Here is a 19,956-nt window from a genome sequence, read left to right as displayed (position 1 = left end):
TTAGGTAGGAAACCTGTAAATTCATACGGATGAATTAATTTTAAATCTCTCACCGCCGCAAGGCGTCTTAACAAAAAAAATGATATTTAAAAATTAAAAAAAAAAACAAAATCAATAAATACAAAATAAGTAAATGTCATTTGACCCAATATATTCAGAAAATACTGTATTAGGAGAAAAACTCTTTTCAAAAATGGGTCTAGTAGATGTTAAGTCAGTGGACTCCACTGCCAATGTAATCAACAAGGTCGAAGTTGTTCCTTTAAACCTGGATTACATAATAATTTGTTTAATTATTATAACAATAATTATGTTGATAAATACATGTTATAAAATATACAAAATGCATAGTAAATGCCTTAAGAAAAGATATGTAAGCAGAGCTAATGACTTGGACAGGGTTTGATAGCTGAAAGGCAATAAATAAAGCAAAAAAAAAAAAACAAATTTAACCCAAGTAAGCAAGAATAAAACTGCCATGTCAAAAGCTTCAAAAAGGAAAGAAAAAAAAAACAAGCCTAGTTATGACCATATAAATAAATATGAAAATATAAAATGAAATATAAAATATAATTAAATAAATCTTTTTATTAAATTTATTAAATAAATCTTTTTATTAACACCCCAGTTCCTAACTTGATGGATTGGCTAAATATAATAGCTAAAATCAAGAAACTGCGGGAAGACTTTGATAGATCGTTTAAGTGCCTCAATAAGAGCGCACCAATAAGTAACGATACAAAGATAAAACATTTAGAGACACTATTAGGAAAATATAACGAGGTTCGTGTCATAATACTTGACCACAATACGAAATTTTCTTCGTTACAACAGACACAAGTAAAAGATATAATATCTCGATTAAAAGAGAACATATTATATGTGTCACAAAGGCACAAGTTACAAGTACTTGTTCCAAATACACTAAATTTCCCAGCTGAACTATTACTAGACGTAATTGCTGAGGAAAGAAATAAGCCAACAGAAAGTAAAATAGTAAACTAGATGGCACAATCAGTAGTAGATTTCCTAAAAACAGCCTCGTCTCTATTATTTGAGTACGACGGCAAAGCAGAAAACCTACAGAGTTTCAAAGACGCTCTGAACTTGTTAGATTCGATAAAAGGAGAACATGAGACTTTAGCAGTCAATGTCATTAAGACCAAACTAAAAGGTCATGCTAGGAATCTCATTAGCACGGAAAATACTATACAGGAAATTAAAGATAAACTCTCGCGAACAGTAAAGGGGGAATCTGTTGAGGTACTCTCTGCAAAATTACTAAATCTGCAGCAAAAGAACAAAACAGCCAACCTTTACACGCAAGAGGTGGAGCAATTAACAAAAGCTCTAGAAGGTGCTTATATTAGTGATGGTTTGAAACCAGAACTTGCAAACAAATATAGCACGACACAAGCCGTCAAAGCAATGACGAGGAATTGCTCGATTGATAAGGTAAAAGTTATCATGCAAGCAGGCACGTTCAACAGCATGAACGATGCCATATCTAAATTTATAGACAGTTGCACAGAAGCAACTGGACATTCCAACGCTGTTCTGTTCTACCAAAATCAGACTCAGCGCGGTACATACCGCGGTCGTTATAACACAAGGGGCCGCCCTTATTCCAGAGGCGGTCATCGTTATAACAATACCAATAATAATAATAATAGAGGAAACTTTAGAGGCCGTGGCAACTCGAACCGAGGCCAAAACAACAATAATCAGAGATATGTAAGAGTAGCCCAAAATAACTCGGGAAACTCCGAACACCCTTTAGCTGCTCATCAATAAATAGACACAAGGTTCACACAATTAATCTTAGCCAAAACATATTTGTTAATTTTGTCAATGTAGAAACAAATAAAAAACTTGTCCTTTTAATAGACACAGGTGCAGATATTTCTCTTCTAAAAGAAAATTCTGATATCTTTAATGATATCCAAGGCAACAATAAAATTAATATTCAAGGAATAGGACAAGAATTAATTCAATCCAAAGGATTAACTTCAATTGAGATACAGACAGGCAATTACATAATTCCACACGATTTTCATATAGTAGATTCACATTTCTTAATCCCATGTGATGGAATATTAGGAATTGATTTCATAAAGAAATTCAATTGTCAATTAGATTTTAATCAAACAGAAGATTGGCTCAAGATGAGACCAACTAATTTGAATTTCCCAATATACGTTCCAATAACATACAGCTCTGGTAATAACTCAATACTTCTACCAGCAAGATCCCAGGTTGTCCGAAAAATACAACTATCCTCAAATGAAGATAGTGTTTTAATAAAAAACCAGGAAATTCAAAAAGGCATTTATGTTGCAAACACAGTTGCAACAACCAAAAATGCATTTGTCCGATTGCTAAATACAAATAATAAAGATCAAATAGTAAATATAAAAGATCTACAATATGAATCACTTTCGAACTATGACATAGTTCAAACCAATCCTGAAGCAAGAGAAAAAACTGTCATGTCTCAATTAACAAAAAATTTTCCACCACAATTCAAATCTACACTAACAGATTTATGCACCAAGTATAGCGATGTATTCGGACTTGAAACCGAATCAATCACAACAAATAATTTCTACAAACAAAAGCTAAGATTGACAGATGATGAACCAGTATATATTAAAAATTATAGAAATCCTCATAGTCAACTTGACGAAATTCAAGTACAGGTAGAAAAATTAATTAATAACAAAATAGTCGAACCGTCTGTGTCCTCATATAACATCCCACTTTTGTTAGTTCCAAAGAAATCTCTTCCTGATTCTGACAAGAAAAAATGGCGATTAGGAATTGACTATCGTCAAATTAATAAAAAATTGTTATCCGATAAATTCCCACTACCTAGAATTGATGATATTTTAGATCAACTAGGTAGAGCAAAATATTTTTCATGCCTAGACTTAATGTCAGGTTTTCATCAAATTGAACTCGAAGAAAGTTCAAGAGATGTAACGTCTTTTTCAACGAGCAATGGCTCATATCGCTTCACGCGATTACCATTCGGTCTAAAAATAGCACCAAATTCTTTTCAGAGAATGATGACTATAGCTTTCTCTGGACTTGAACCTTCTCAAGCATTCCTGTATATGGATGATTTAATAGTTATTGGTTGTTCCGAAAAACATATGGTAAAAAACTTGACTGATGTTTTTGAGAAATGCAGGAAATACAACCTAAAGCTACATCCAGAAAAATGTTCATTTTTCATGCATGAAGTCACATTTTTGGGTGGATGCGGACGCACTGTCCGATTTATTGCATTTTGCAATTACTATAGACGTTTTATCCAAAATTTTGCCGAATATTCTCGTCACATAACAAGATTATGTAAAAAAGATGTAAAATTCGAATGGACAGCTGAATGCCAGCATGCCTTCGAACATCTCAAATCGGCACTAGTTAATCCCAATTTATTACAATACCCAAATTTCAGCGAAGAATTTTGCATAATAACGGATGCAAGTAAGCAAGCTTGTGGAGCAGTGTTAACTCAATACAAAAAAGGTCTCCAACTTCCAGTGGCATATGCATCAAGAGCGTTTACGAAGGGTGAAAGTAATAAAAGCACAACAGAACAAGAATTGGCAGCAATTCATTGGGCAATAACTCATTTCAGACCATATATTTATGGTAGACATTTCACTGTCAAAACAGACCACAGACCACTTACATACCTGTTCTCTATGATAAATCCGAGCTCTAAACTAACTCGTATGAGACTTGAATTAGAGGAGTATAATTTTACAGTTGAGTATCTAAAGGGAAAAGACAACTATGTAGCTGATGCGTTATCAAGAATAACCATCAAAGAACTACAAGAAATTAACAGAAATATAAAGAAAGTCACTACAAGATATCAAAGTAGACAAAAATCCTGCGCAGGAGATAAAGAAATAGAATTGCCTAAGCAATCTATAGAAAAAGCTTCAAAGCCCAACGTATATGAAGTCATCAAAAATGACGAATTACGTAAAGTAGTGACCTTGCATATAAAAAATATGCTATGTTTCTTTAAACATGGTAAGAAAATTATTGCAAGATATGATGTTAGCGATGGAATACTTGATGGAATAATGGAATACTTGATTTAGGTCATTTTTTCCAAAGGCTTGAAATGCAAGCCGGTATAAATAAAATCAGCCAACTCAAAGTGGCACCGTGGGAAAATATCTTTGAACATGTTTCAATTGATAATTTCAAAATAATGGGCAATAAAATATTAAATTCATTGAGAGTAGCGCTACTCAACCCGGTGACCCTAATAGAAAAATTAAAAGAAAAAGAAGCTATATTGTCTACATTTCATGACGATCCAATACAAGGAGGTCACACAGGCATCACAAAAACCTTGGCCAAGGTCAAAAGATACTATTACTGGAAAGGTATGTCTAAAGATATAACTGAGTACATTAAAAAATGTCAGAAATGCCAAAAATCAAAAGTGACAAGAAATACAATAACTCCTTTAACAATAACAGAGACACCAATAAAAGCTTTCGACAGGGTGATAGTGGACACTATAGGTCCGCTACCAAAATCAGGAAATGGCAATGAATATGCAATCACTCTAATATGTGATTTAACTAAATATCTAGTTGGCATACCAGTTGCAAACAAAAGCGCTGATATTGTCGCTAAAGCAATTTATGAATCTTTTATTCTAAAGTACGGTCCAATGAAGACGTTCATTACGGACATGGGAACAGAATATAAGAATTCAGTTATAAATGACTTGTGCAAATATCTAAAAATAAAAAACATAACATCAACTGCACACCATCACCAGACAGTTGGAACAGTCGAAAGAAGTCACCGAACTTTCAATGAATATATACGTTCATACATATCGGTTGATAAAACTGATTGGGACGTATGGCTTAAATATTTCGTATACTGTTTTAACACGACCCCATCAATAGCACATAACTATTGTCCATACGAACTTGTCTTTGGTAAAACAAATAATTTGCCAAATCAATTTAATAGCATAACTAATATAGAACCCATATATAATGTAGATGATTATGCTAAGGAAAGTAAATATAGATTAGAAGTAGCCTATAAAAGAGCTAGAATTATGATAGATGAACATAAAGAGAAAAATAAGAAACTTTATGATCAGAAAGCAAGGAACTTAGATATATTAGTAGGAGATAAAGTTCTATTAAAAAACGAAACAGGTCATAAGTTAGACTCCAAATATACAGGTCCGTATAAAGTAACGGAAATAGGAGAAAATAATAACATTATAATAACTAATAATAAAAATAAAAATAAAAATAATAATAATAATAAAAAAAAAAAAAAATATTTTTCTTTTTGAGGTTTTACTCAAAAATTCTCACTACATAGATGTACTTAAAAACAATCATAACACAATTTTTAATAATGTATAAACTACCTTTAAAATAACTTCATAATATTACGTTATTTTTCAAAAGGAGGGAGATGTAGTATGCACACATATCGGTTAACCACTGTATTCATAATATACAATCACATTGTATCACTCTGTTGCAATGTGTACATAAACAGTTCAGCCCAAGCGTATGTTGAGGGCAACGTACCTAATTTGCATGATCAGCAGTACTCACGCTGGCCAAGCGCTGACCGCTAATATGTGTGTCTATAGCACCCCTCCTCCAGCACCGTCGCTCGGCGACAATATATATATATATATGTAGGAAACGCATATAAGCGTCGCTGCGCTGCAGGCTATGCCGGCAGCGCTGCTCCTCGACTTAGGCTAAGAAACCATCGTATTTAGATCGCCAAATTATAGACGAATTAACTTTGAATGGAGCGGGACCTTCCCTGCTCCTACAAACCAATAAAAAGTGAATTCAAACTAAAAACCAATCTTTCAACTGGGAGCTACAACAGCATCGGCTACCCGACCACATAGCAGTGACTGCAGCGAGGGAACCCCCCCTGTATTTAATTTAATATAATTGATGTATTCTTGATCAGGATCAATAGCCGAGTTGATCTGGCCATGTCAGTCTGTCCGTATGTACGTCGAGATCTCAGGAACTATAAAAGTTAGGTTGTCTAAAGTCTTAGATGCAGCGCATGTTGCTACGCCCACTCTAATTCCCACAAACCGCACAGAACTGCGACGCCCACTCTAAAGGCTTAAAGCCGGCTTGACGGCCGGTCACATCCACACTTTTTAACAATTTTTAAATTTTATTCCCCAATATCTATCAAAATCCCAGAAAAATTATGAAATTTCGCATTGGCATTCACGGCTGATAGTCTGGCAACTCGACTATAGCATTCACTCTTGCTTTCTGTTGTTGTCGAGCCACAAAGGTGCTGATGTCAAACTCATCATCGAAGTCCGAAGGACCAGGAATAATGCACTGCTCCTTCAATCAAGAAAGGAAATTTAGCTTATGAGCTGTTGACTTTTACCGCATCAACAGACCGCACAACAATATCGTCTGTCCTGTTCGAGAGTTTGGGAGTGTGTGAAAATATTGGTTATTATAAAATTTTTACATTTTTAAATGAAAATTCGATTTTATCATTGGTGTAGTTTTTGGTAAGCCAACAACACTAAAATTTGCCTTCTGACCCGTTCTAACTATGTGCTCGATATTTGTCATCAGACGAGTACATTTTATGCCAGCTATCATAAAAACAGACTCAAGTTTTAAGTCATCAGAACTGGGCGTGTTTTAACATAACAACTTATATGGTTATTTTTGTGGAGAAGTACTCACCTATAAGCTTCTGCCAGCACAGGGTTTTGTTTTATTGCCAATGTTGAGAATTGTGCTGACTTATCAAGACGTCTGCACTGAAAGTGAATAGATGACAGCAACAACAAAACTCCAGTATTTGTACTGTCTTGACGCCATAATTGCATGCAATGCTTTTCCGCGCTTTCATAGTCAACAGCTTGGTATTCTCTATGGGCCAACTCGAGTAAACCTATATTGTAATATAGATCGATTTAAACATTATAATTTTTGTACAGTATGTTTATATATATTCTTATGTACATATATATTTATACACGTCTCTCGTGGAGTAAAAGGGTACACTAGATGTAGAAATGTATGTAACAGGCAGAAGGAAGCATTTCCGACTATATAAAGTATATAAATCTAGTCTATCTAACCATGTCCGACTGTCCGTATGTACGTCGAGATGATATTCAGCATACAGATTCTAGGACAAAGACGCAGCGCAAGTTTGTTAACCCATGTTGTCACGTCCACTCTAACGCCCACAAGCCGCACAAAACTGCCACGCCCACACTTTGGAACAATTTTGAAATGTTTTCTTACTTTATTCCCCAATATCTATCGATATCCCAGAAAAATTATGAAAATTCGCGTTCGCATTCACACTAGCTGAGAAACGGGTATCTGATAGTCGGGGAATCCGACTATAACATTCTTTCTAGTTTTTCTTTATATATTTCTTCATTTACTTTATTATTCTTATGTTCATTTGCTAGGTATCGAACTTTTTAAGTCCGATAACCCTGTCAGTTATTGGATGATATTGTTAAAGTTAAATATGCGTCATATAAGCAATTAAGATTATTAGGAGGATTTAGATCTTCAATGCACGTCTCCATAAGATGAATTACAGTTTAAAATCCTACGTTTTTTTACACGGTTTGGATTGCTTCGAATTTGTAAACCTGTACCTAGTTACTAGGTAACTAATTTTACAAGATGGGCAAACGATGAAAACTCATTTTAAAGGATGGGCAAACGACAAAACCTAATTTTAAAGAATGGGCAAACGATAAAAACTAGTTTTAAAGGATAGACAAAAAATAAAAACGGGCAAACGAAATAAATTATTATTAAACGGTTTGCAAACTATTTTTATTGCAAATATTGATTTTTAAGAGGTGGACTTACGAAATTAGTTATTTTTAAGCGTAGGCAAAAGGAAAATATTTTGTTGAAGTGTTTTCAAGTGCGGGCAAACGATAAAAACAAATAATATTGGTTGGGCAAACGTTTTTTTATAATATTTAGTATTAAGAGATGGGCAAACTCTTTATTCTCTAAGACCGAAATTAACTTGCATGTCTTATTTTCTCTAATGTATACATTATTTTTAAGGTTCTAAAGGGTGGGCAAACGTGGGCAATCGATGCTATTCCTATTAAAAAAAAGTGCGCAAAAAAGTCAACTTTTGGGTTTTCAAAAATTCAGATCTCGAAAACTGGACGTGGACAAAAAAAAATAATTGCTGAACAAACATGGGCAAACGATGAGCATACGATTCCAGCTTGCAAATTTTAAATATTCGATTTTTACGACCTCAGCTTCTTTGGTCAAGTTCCGCAACAAATTTTAACCCCTTTTTGCCAAATTAATAAAACAGCAAGGCTTGCTTCTTCCTACCGAATTTTACAATTATCAGAGGAAGTAATGTGTATAAGCTCCAATTTTGAGATTTTGAGACACACACTGACAACTGCAGACACATGCATATTTATGCAGATTGAAGTCCAGGTTTAGACCATACAAATCCAGATTTAGAACTACCCTAAAATGGTCCGAGTCTGTGAATTTTCACGATCTATCACTACGCAGTCAGTGATATTCCGATGATAATACACTACAAAATATAATATAATACGTAGAACACGCGTATTTTAAATTTATGGTCAGTTTAAACAAATTAGGATAGTATTAAGCACTTCAATTGGTGCTGATTAACCAAGGTAAGTCCTAACAATTTTTGAATTATTTCTATATTTTAATTGCTAATACATATAATACATGAGTTTCTGAGCTTGGTCAAACTTCGCGGAAAAGCGGAAGCTTATCAATAAACACCTTAAAAGGGAAAACTGTATTGAAAGAAACCTGAATGAATTCCGAAAAGTACCGAAGAAATTTTATTGACCACCAAATAATAAGTTTAAGTTGTTTCAAACAAGAAAGGTATTTACAAAATAAAATAATTAATATTAGAGAGAGAGAGATAGTCGAGAGTTCCTCGACTATCAGATACCCCTTACATACGGCTTAAAAAAGGATGCACATTTAGAATACGAAAATCGTTTGTTTCATAAGCATGTCAATAATTCTTTTCAAAATATTGCGTTTACAATTTCCTGGTATCTTTCATAGATTCGGACCAATGCAACTTAAAAATAAATTTAACTACACAAAACAAGCTGAGACACTGGACGATTTTTATGCAATGTGTGAATTTTTCAGATGCGTACAACATATGCAGCTCTAAATATATTGTGAATATGAGACACCCATATCTACCTCGGGCCAGGCATAACCAATTGTTTGATTAATTGATTTTTCCTTATTTAATTTTGGTTGTATTCGCTTTCTAACTTATTCATTTGCACTTTAATATAATCAAAGAACTAAATTACTTAACTAGATGTATTCTTTAAAAAACATCAAATAGAAACGTATGTACATACAATGTATATAAATGTATGGTTATTTCTTACCGACTGATGAAAGAGATTGAATATCATTTTGTTTTACGACTAGGTTACTGCCTGTTGAATTCGGATTTTGATCTAATAATATATGGGCCGCAGACGGCAGTTGATGGCTTTGTCCTTGAGACTGCATATTTCTTCGTCAGTTTGTTCAACATGCATTAAAATCCAACGTTGATAACATGTGTCTAAAATCAATAAGCCACCCTTAAGTAAAGACAGTGTGATGTTGTTTACATGTTTAAACCTTTAAGAAAGAGAATATCCGTAAAATATGAATTTGAATTGCATTAAGTTATAAAAGCAACCTGATTTAATTATTTTCAAACACCCACTCAGCTGTTAATACGATTTGCAATAGAAAATCAAATATTTACATACTCATATATTGAAAACTGTGAACAGCAACTTAATGGCTTATACCCTATTCTTACGGCGGCAAAAACAATATTTTAATTATATCAATGTTATACCACATAGAATTTGGAATTGAGAGAGAAAAACAATTATATTGTCGAGTTCCCCGACAATCAGATAACCTTTAGTCAGCTCTTGGAAATTCGAACACAAAATTTATTTCTTTTTAGTTTAGTTAGGAGGGCGTATCCAAATATCAATAGAATTTTGAAAGTCTTATACAAAAATCTAGTGGAAATGCGAACACGAAAGTTCATAATATTTCTGGGATATCGGCAGATATTGGGGAATATAATGGCAAGTGTTTTTGGTATAACGATGAATATTGACAATAAAAACAATAAAACGACTAAAATCAAAAAATTTTTCAAAAGTGTGGCAGTTTGCGGGCGTTAAATTGGATTTGGCAACATTCTAGCCTCTATAGTTCATGAGATCGACGGGCTTTTGATCCTAATTAAGAATATATATAATTAATGCTACGGTAAACGAATTTTTAAGAATTCGATTTTAAATCGCAAAATCAGTGCTCCGGTCTTCGAATTCGTAAAAGTTTTTTAGATTTGTCAAACGGGCTCTTGTGTCTGGCCGAAATGAAAACTAAATGACTTTAATATCATATAATGATCTTATTTACAAAGGTGAAAAAAATAGTTAACTCAGTGGTCTTTTGATGTTTATTTCACAAGGCACCAAGATCATTCTGCCACTTAGTTAATTGATAAAAAATTTATTTTTGAATCCACCTTAAATTTGAGAAACAAAATTTTGCCGTCGTTACCAAAAATTTTAGATTTGGAAAGTTGTACGATGCCAAAAGTAATCCCGAAGGCTGCCACACTGTTGGTGAAACGAAACATGTACATAAAATAAAATAATGAAGAATTCATTAATTAATTTAGTGTTGCTCGTAAACAATGCTATTTAATTTAATTACTGAAATGGACAAAGTGCAGTAAAAAAGTAAATGCGAGACTCGGAATCAAACCGGTGCAAAAGGTAGCCGCTCTATTGTCTGGACAACAGCTTAAACAGCTGTTTATTACTTACAAAACATTCTGATAGCAACAATTTTGCGAAAACCAGAGCACCTACAAACGAAATCAAACGATTTTGCCCAAATCGAAATCGAAAAAATTACGATTACCCGGCTTGCCTGAATAAAATAAAATAATATCGCAAAATTTTTCAAAAGTTTGGGTGGCGTTATAGTCATACAGTCAGATCGATTCGGCTAGTGATACAGATCATTAATAAATATTCTTTACGGGAAATTTGCCCTGAAGAAGAGAATCCTTTAATATATCACTTATTTCACATTTACATTTACTATTTACAAGTGAGACATTTTTCTTTTCTAAACCACGTAGGAGTTCCAAGAGAACAATACTTCGAAATTTGAAGTAATTTGTTTCTATTTTTTTTATTAACAATCTGTCTTAAAAAAGTATGACAATAAGTAAATTTTATAACTAATCTTAAATTAACAGAGGCAGTAGTTATCCATTAATCCCTAATACATACTCTATGCATAACATGTTTTACTACTTAAAACCTGTCAGGGAGATCTAGCACGTGAAATCTTTTAAGTCTTCTGACGTTGTCATTAATATTTACCAAACTTAATGCTAGGAGTATTTTCATGTGTTCTTAGTCTGTCTATATATTTTTAATATGTTTAGCTGTTTCTTCTTTAACATAAGTCCTTATAGATACTTGCATTTGAAATTTAAAATGGAGCATTAACAATTCGTCTTAATATTTTTGATTGGTAGCGTTGTAGAATCTCAATATTTGAGTTGCTGGCCGTTCCCCAAAGCTGTATGCCATAAGTCCACACGGGCTTTAGTATAGCTTTATATAAGCGGACTTTTTTTTCCAGAGTGGTTGCAGATTTTCGCCCAAGCAACCAGGTCATCTTCAAACTTTTTTGATTTAGTTGCTGGCGCTTTGCTTTTATGTGGTTTTTCCATGTTAGTCTGCGATCGAGGTGCAAGCCAAGGTACTTTATGCAATTACTTTGTGGGATTACTGATCCATTAAATGACACTTCTGGGCAGTCACCTCTTCTTAATGCATACGTTATTTGCGCAGATTTTAGGGCGTTGACTTTAATTTTCCAAAGAAGGAACCAGCTTTCAATAAGGCGTAGCTCTGCTTGCAGGAGTTGTGAGGCTTCCTCTTTAGATGAGCTGGTAGCTAATATAGCTGTATTATCCGCGTAAGTTGCCACAGTGCAGGTATTTGTTACCGGCATATCGGCCGTGTACAGGGTGTATAAGACAGGTCCTAAGACGCTTCCTTGTGGGACTCCAGCTTTTATAAAATGCAAGGGCGAGTATTCATTTGTTTCACATAAAAGTGTCTATTGGTTATGTATGACCTCAATAATACAAAATATATCGCAGGTAACCACTTTTTTATTTTATATAATAAGCCATCATGCCAGACTCGATCAAACGCTTGTTGAACGTCAACAAATGTTGCAGTGCAGTATTTTTTGCTCTCAAATGCTGACAAAATTTCATTTATAATCCTGTTACATTGCTCAGGGGTTCCGTGGCATCTTCTGAATCCAAACTGGTGTTCGGGTATGATAGCGAATTCGTCCAAGATTGGCAACATTCTCTTTAAAAGTATTGTTTGAAATACTTTAGAAAATATTGACAACAAACTAATGGGACGGTATGATGTCACTTCATTTTCTGCCTTGATTGGTTTAAGGATCATTATAATTTCTGCACATTTCCATTGGCTTGGGAAGTGGTCAACTCTTAACATCGCATTAAATATGAATGTTAGAAACCGTGGTAGATTGGTGGTAGATTTTTCAAGGTTATGCCATCTATTTTGTCCGAACCTGGAGCCTTTTTACTATTGAGCCATTTAATTTCTGATGAAACTTCATTAATACTGATTTTACGATGGGTAAGCTCATTTGGTAGGGTGACTCGAGAAAGTAAATGAAAGTGCAAAAGTAAGGTGAAAAAAAAAAATATATATTTAAAAATAAAAAGCAGAACGCCATCGCCTATCCATGCGCCCAGTTTTTATGGATGTGAAGGCGAAACTACACAATTGCTGGCTTCAACCGCTGCCAATTCAACAGCTATTGACATTATAAGCTTTTCGGACTTTTCTTCTCGAACCAGGAAGCCGCAGTTGCCAAATTTGGAAATTGCTGGAGCAAATAAATAAAATACACTTATAGCTTCTGCTAATCAACCGTTATGTTTATTTTGCGATGCGAGGGATTATTATTTGACAAAGTGCTTTCCAAGTCTTCCATATAGAGAAGCAAAGAAGTCGCACCTTTGTCTTAGCTGTTTGCGCAATGGGCATAGTTTGCAGCAATGCATGACGACTCTCTGCAGATATTGTCGAATGAATCACCACTCATTATTTCATATGAATCATAACCCGTCTGCGCCATCAACCTCAACTCGGTCATGTGACCCAAGATTGAGCTCTCAGCCATTGCCATCTACTATATCAACATTAGTATCACGCTTTCACTAATCATCGCAACCTGATCATCAGTTGACAAGCCCTCCACTAAAAACCTCAACTCCTATTATCTACGTAAGAAATATAATTGAAGCTTTTATGCCTCGCCGAGCAATTTAAGATTCAGCCTTTAAGCTAAACCTTATAAGTTCCCGATTAGCTAGTCGACTGAATTTAAATAATAAAAAATCGTACACATTCAATTCTGAGATCGGAGAAGTTGTCGTAAACTGTGTTCTTCAAAACTTAATGTTGCTTACAAACAATCGCAGACGTATTCAGATTCGAACAAGTTACAAAGAGATAAAAAAATATTGACACACCAACTTCTATGCTCGAACTTGACCCCTCGACGACTTATTTTACTACTTGACAACTTGACTCTATCTTCACGATCCCAATTTTCTGCACTTTGTACGAATTGCAATCGCTAGTCCCCCCTCTTCATTTGTTCTGGTAATGTTACTTTCTTAATATCGTATACTATCGCTTAGCAGGTACGTTTATACCTATCAATGTATCAATGCTCAACTCTTATATCCTTATATTCTGATTCTGACACAGACGACACAGCATCGTTTTCCACTACATATTTCCAAAGCTTCATATTATTAACGCTGGTAGAAGTAAGAGCTGGTCCTTCAACGAATGCTGCCTTCTTTACATCGTATGAACAGATTAACGAACTGGGCAATCTTTTCCCAAATTGGGTTCGCTTAATAGCAACCAGGTTACCTTCTGTGTAGAGCCTTTCCATGACTCGGGTTTTGTCGTAGTTCTTCTTGTTTCCTTTTTGGCCTCTTGAATTTGTCTTCGTGCCGCTATTCTCATCTGGTTTCTTTCTTGATCGAAACCATTGGCTAATTCTTCCTCCAGCAACGACGACAAATTATCGCTAACTTTTGCATTTGTACTCCAATTAGTAACTGGGAAGGATTCTTCTTTGTGGAGCAGTGGACATGCGAATTTATAGCTCCTTGAACTTGTGCTGCAAGCTTATACCACTTGGATGGATCTTCAGCGGACTATTTAGCTATAATTGAGATAATGCATCTGTTCACACTTTCAATTTGTCCGTTTCCTCTTGGAACTCCAGTGGTATTCAATTTCTCGTTATATGCTCTTGGAATATATTTGACGCGCCTCCTCTATCGCTTATGAGACGAACTGGGTGGCCAAAGACAGCTCACCGTGATGATCAACTTGAAAAGTATGCAGTGGCTCATTTCCCTCGTCAATACAAAACAGCTGACCTTCTTTCTTTTCAACCTTTTTGTTCATCAGAATACATATCACGCGGTTGTCGATGATTTAAGCTAAGTTGCTGTAAAGAATTCGTAGATTTCTGGAGGAAAAAAAATATCATGTGCTTTCCTTATTACTTCGTTCTCCATTGACTTAGGGATGGCTATGGACTTGTTACCATCCACTACTTTTAAAAGTGATCCTTTTAATAAGTTAAATTTCTGCTGAGCTGCCCTAATTTGAGCTGAGATCGACTTTACTACGAAAACATTCAGCGTATAGCGATGTGTGCGCGTTGCGAACATTCAGCATAGACTGTCGACGTGTTTAATTTTATCTCCTGCAAGATGCTCAACTTGGAATGAGCATTATTCAAGATACAGAATCCATTAAGCTTCATCTCTGAGTTCATACATATTCTTCACCGTCTGAGAAACCCCTGCGCAACCGGTGAGCAACTATAACTTGACTCCCAGTAGGTAATGGCGAAACTTCTTTACAGGTAAATACGCAGCTTTAACTTTTAGAATATAACTGTGGCGCTTTGAACCTGCTGCTGTAGTTTTTTCTCTAACATGCAACTGGATGAAGTTCGCCTTCGAATATCTGCATTAATATGCCACCAAACCCATTAAGAGTAGAATCAGTATGTAGTTCGGTTGGTGCTTCCCCGTTATACAACTGCAGGACACGTTCATTTGACAGTATATCCTTTAGCTAGTTCATTGCACTCATTTGTGTGACCCAAAAAGCTGCTCCCCTCATCAAAGGAAGAACATTTTTTCAACTTAATGCAATCCATAGCTGCCTCTAGGACTGTTTTTAGATTGACTATGCACTCCTCGTCTGGATCAGATTCTGAAAAATGGCATTGACAAAACTGTCTCTGAGTGCCATCCTTTTCAGCTGACAGAAATCAATACAAATTCTGTTTTTTTAGCCACTCTTCTTTACTATGCGAAATTTAACGTTGACTTCCGTATTATTTCATTCATAAGCCAATCGTTAAGTTGCTCTCTTACGGCGGCCGCTTACATAGCTGAATACCGACTTGGTTGGTGACGACATGGTTTTATTTGTTCGTTCGTTACGATCCTCATTTGTATAGCATTGTATGGTTTGGAAATTCAGCTGGCTTGTAATTGTGAACTGTTCAAAAACGCCTAAGTTATTTTTGTTCTCTACAAAATTATATAGCTCATTATGTCTATTGTCTGGACGCGCTGGCACCTTTTTGAAAGTGAACACTTTTTCGTCCAATGTGACACAAAACCTGGATGCAATGTCAAAACCAAGCAATATCTTCAATATTTTTATCCGGAACAACAACAAATTTTTGTTCTACCTCAGTTCCAACGACCCACACGGTTTTCGTAAATGTACCCAGCGGCATTGTTTTTACATTTCCTAGACATCGCAATATAGTAAAACATTTTTCCACATTAACATCGGTCAGTTTCTTACATTTTGAGTTGCAAACGATTGACACTGTGTCCAGTGTCAATTTATTTCTGGTCCGTTCCCGTGTATCGCATTATGTCGTTTTGAATACTGAACCACCTACACAGATTTGGATACTTATGGACACTCCCTTGCAATACGTCCCACGCCGTCACGCTTAAAGCATTTTATCTTGCAATCTTTTTCAGTTGCTCAGCTGACCCGCAATTATAGCAACGAGCATTTTTGTGGATGGGATTGTATGTATGTTCCACCATCGTACGACTTGACTTGATTGGACATGCACTTTAAGCTCATGAAATTCTTTGCAGCTGTACAGGCTAAATTTGAATTCTCTTGGTATATTGAACCCGCCACAATCGACTCATAGCCGATCGTTTCCTGTGCTGCTATGTTTTCCATAATCCAAATATTCTCTTAGAAGCTCTCGTCTTTTTTCTTCTTTCACTTTCCCAGTTTTGCATGTAAACCAGCACTTCTTATTGTACGGCTTAATTGTGTAGTTAATAGGTTTTCTAACTGCTCAAACGTATTAAAACCTTCCGAATCTAGGAACAGCTTTGCCAGCTTAGTTATCTTTCCCCATGATTGTACGGATATCTGTTGTTCGCTTAAGCCATACGCATTTTGTTCAAAATTATTGAAACACTTTACCAAAGGAATAGTCTCTTCGTCATAGCCAAAGCCACATTCGCAAAATTTTCAGTTGAAACTGTTGTTTTATTCGCGTTACTCCTTTCTTTTTCAGTTTGTATTTCCAGATAACTTCTTTTGTGGTGATTCTCTCTTTTTCCAACTTCCCTTCCGTAGCGCTTTTGAGATCGTGCGTTCGTACTCGCTCTCTTCTGACGACGTACCGACGCTTTGAATTTCACAACGGATCGCAATAGCTTATGTATCCAACCGATTTGACTGGATCAGGCATTAGATGTAAGGCTTTAGACCGGGATGAGCCCCAAAATGTTAGGCATTATATCCTGTTTATTAATATAGTTATGTTTGATTTAACAATAATCGCGGAATGACAAATAAATGGACTCTGCTGACAATGGCTGTAGCTTGAAGACGATTTGGCTATGATTGACCCTGCGACACTCCAACTTCTACGCTCGGACGTGATCCCTCGACGACTTCTTTTAATACTTGACAACTTGACTCTATGTTTACGATTCCAATTTTTTGCTCTTTGTACGCCTGCACTCGCAAGATTTTTCCCTCCACTTCACTTGTTCTGATGATGTTACTTCCTTAATATCGTTTTCTATCGCTTCGCAGGCACGCTGATGACTATCGATGCCTAACTCCATATCCCAGGAAAATGAAGGTTCGAAGCATTCGTCCAAGCTTCGCTGGGACCCAATCAGCCGACTTGGCATATTGCAAGAGCCCAAAAGACAGGAATGGTACGTGTGCTATGTGCGGAGAGTCGGGACATAAGGCTTTGTTTCCGGCAAGAAACATCAAGCAGGTGGCAAATAATACCCATCCAGATGCAGAGGTTGTCGTCAGAAACCATATTGATGCTACTGATTCCACATAATTTAAATAATTGCAGGGTGGCGCAGGAGTTGCTTACTCATACTGTACGCGATCTAAAGAGGTTCGCTCTCCTCAGCGAACCGTTCAAGGTAGGCCCATGTGACAAGTGGGTTACAACAACATTAAACAGCGTCTTGGACTACCGCAGCTGCGATATACGAGCACACGGATGGGACTTTAACGTGTGGGCCGCTCTAATGGGCTCCCCACACGCAACACAGGGGCAAATCAATCCTCAAAACATTCGCTACGCTGGACGTTCAACAGGGCTGGTGCAGGGTTAATTATCGACCTCGCGTTCGTAAGCAGTCTGGACGCATGCCATGCGATTAGAGCCAGCAATGGTTTAAGCTTTCTGAAACTCTGCGTCGCAGAAGAAAGCGGTGTGGCGGTGCCTACAGGATGGTAATTAAGCGCATCCATGGCAGCCCAAGCCACATCAGCACCTATCTGCGATGGAAAGCATCGTCAACTTTCACTTCCCCAGGCGTTGGTCTGCCATTCCCAATTCCCAGATATGGCCAAGCGGAGACAAATTGCGGCCGTTCACGGAGCCCGAGATCCTAGCAGCTGAGAGGAACCTTAAAGCCAAAACGACCCGAGCGCATCCCAAAGAAAGAAGCCACGCTTCTGTTGTCAATGCACCTAAAGGAGACCGCCATTTTTTTAAAAAATGTTTGAGCGAGGTAACGTGCGAGGAAGCGCACGACACTACTACTCCATCTGTCAGGCTGTCCATCTGCCTGCTGGACACGATTGGCAAGGTCTTCGATAAGGGGATCGCGGCCAGGCTCGACGAAGCAATAGCGACTGCGAAGAAAGTTCCCTCCAAACCAGTACGGATTCCGGAAAGGATTGTCACAAACACGTCTGAAAGAGCCATTGCAGGCTCCCGGCGGAAGGGTCACACGAAGAAGTACTGCCTGGTGCTGACGCTTGACATCCGTAACGCATTCAAAACGACTGACTGGGCAGGGACGCTAGTCGTCCTCGAATCGACATTGGGCTCCAGAGAGATCGAGGTCACGGCCGGAGTCCGACAAGGAGTTGGCCGCCGCGGAAGAATCATCAAACACATCGGTCAAGGCTGTCGAAGCATGGCTGGAGTTGGCCTCTCAAAAAACGGATTCTCTCCTAATATCGAACAGGAAGCTCGTGGAAACAACACGCATCCACGGTGGGGGCATCATAGAAGACCTCGGAGTCATGATCGACACGCGCCTTTCGTTCCGAGAGCACCTCGAGTACGCCCACAAAAAGGCCAGCGCGCTTCGGGAAGCCAAGGAGCATTACCCACAAAGGAAAAAAATAAAAAATCTATGATCTCTACAACTTGTTACGGCCCATTGCCCAGCACAGAGCTTAGTCATGTAGTTAGGCCGCAGCGAAGAAGCAGAACCAAATCTCGAATGCCTCTTCCTGAGATTTGACTACAAAGTGAGGCAAATACCATCCAATCATATTCTTTCGATTTGTAATCTTTGTTGTTAAAATGACCTAATTGCCAGACTGATATATCAATTTCTATGACTTTTTCAAAAGCTTTATAGTTTTAGTGACGAATTAAGCGTATAATAGATGTTTCTTTTGGTTAAATCCGAAAGTGTGGCTGCGGATGTCAATAAAAAACAATATTATTTGAAAACAACAAGTTAATTTGTCCAACCTTTCTACAGATTTTGACTGGATTCGTAATTTGTGCATCGTACCCTTTCAATGATTTTGGGCCCCTTTTAATTTAAATTAATAAAGATCTTATTTGTGACACATTTAATAAAACATATTTTTTTGCATTTTATTTTCATGCTTCCCATTTTTTTTCAGCAGCATTAATCAATGCATTGAAATCAATGCATGAAAGAAAAAAAAAGAAATTTAGTTCAACCAAAATTGAGTTCCCCGACTATCAAATACCTTTTACTAAGCCAAAGGAAATGCGAAATTTCATCATTTTTATGGGATATCGATAATATTGGGAAATACAATTTTAAAAAAATTTAAAAATTTTTCAAAGGTGTGACTGTGTGTTCGGGCGTTTTGAAGGTGTAAGGAAGGAAGCGTGGCCAAAGTGTTTTTGGAATACCTACAGAAATTGGTAAGACAAACACTAAAATATGTGTCAACAAACTTGCGCCTTGACTCTATGTTTCTATAGTCTATATGTTTAATCTTAACTTTCTAGCTTTAATAGTTCCTGAGATCTCGACTTTCATACGGACATCGCTAGATCGACTCGTCTACTGATCCTGATCAAGAATATATATACTTTATATAGTCGAAAACGCCTCCCTATGCCTGTTACATAC

At 36.6% G+C, this 19,956-nt stretch overlaps 2 protein-coding genes across 4 annotated transcripts in view; one reads left to right on the top strand and one right to left on the bottom strand.

Moving 5' to 3' along the window:
• LOC117135818 (UDP-N-acetylglucosamine--peptide N-acetylglucosaminyltransferase 110 kDa subunit) overlaps window positions 1-9,880 on the bottom strand; it is a 28,397-nt gene extending 18,517 nt beyond the window's left edge. Inside the window, 4 exon segments of the mRNA XM_033296325.1 lie at window positions 6,759-6,969; window positions 9,488-9,623; window positions 9,626-9,728; window positions 9,790-9,880. Of these exon segments, the coding sequence (XP_033152216.1) occupies window positions 6,759-6,969; window positions 9,488-9,623; window positions 9,626-9,643 (365 nt within the window). The 5' untranslated portion in view covers window positions 9,644-9,728; window positions 9,790-9,880.
• Window positions 9,881-17,135: 7,255 nt separating this feature from the next.
• Window positions 17,136-19,272, top strand: LOC117136490. Of its 3 annotated transcripts, XM_033297429.1 has the most exons (3): window positions 17,136-17,609; window positions 17,667-17,896; window positions 17,929-19,272. In XM_033297429.1, exons 1-3 carry the CDS (start codon window positions 17,512-17,514, stop codon window positions 18,057-18,059), a joined length of 459 nt encoding a protein of 152 aa, XP_033153320.1. In that variant the 5' UTR covers window positions 17,136-17,511; the 3' UTR covers window positions 18,060-19,272. The 3 variants fall into 2 exon arrangements, with proteins under 3 accessions (XP_033153320.1, XP_033153319.1, XP_033153321.1); XM_033297428.1 differs by having other exon boundaries at window positions 17,667-19,272.
• The last annotated feature ends 684 nt before the right edge of the window (window positions 19,273-19,956 follow it).

The sequence above is a fragment of the Drosophila mauritiana genome, chromosome 2R (assembly GCF_004382145.1).
Source record: "Drosophila mauritiana strain mau12 chromosome 2R, ASM438214v1, whole genome shotgun sequence".
In the NCBI taxonomy this organism is placed as follows: Eukaryota; Metazoa; Arthropoda; class Insecta; order Diptera; family Drosophilidae; genus Drosophila; species Drosophila mauritiana.
Note: the sequence above shows the minus strand (reverse complement) of the source record. Positions and strands in the feature narration are given on the sequence as shown.

Coding starts and splice junctions, on each gene's coding strand:
- LOC117136490 (XM_033297428.1), top strand. CDS start 18,106: ATGGAAAGCATCGTCAACTTTCACTTCCCCAGGCGTTGGTCTGCCATT.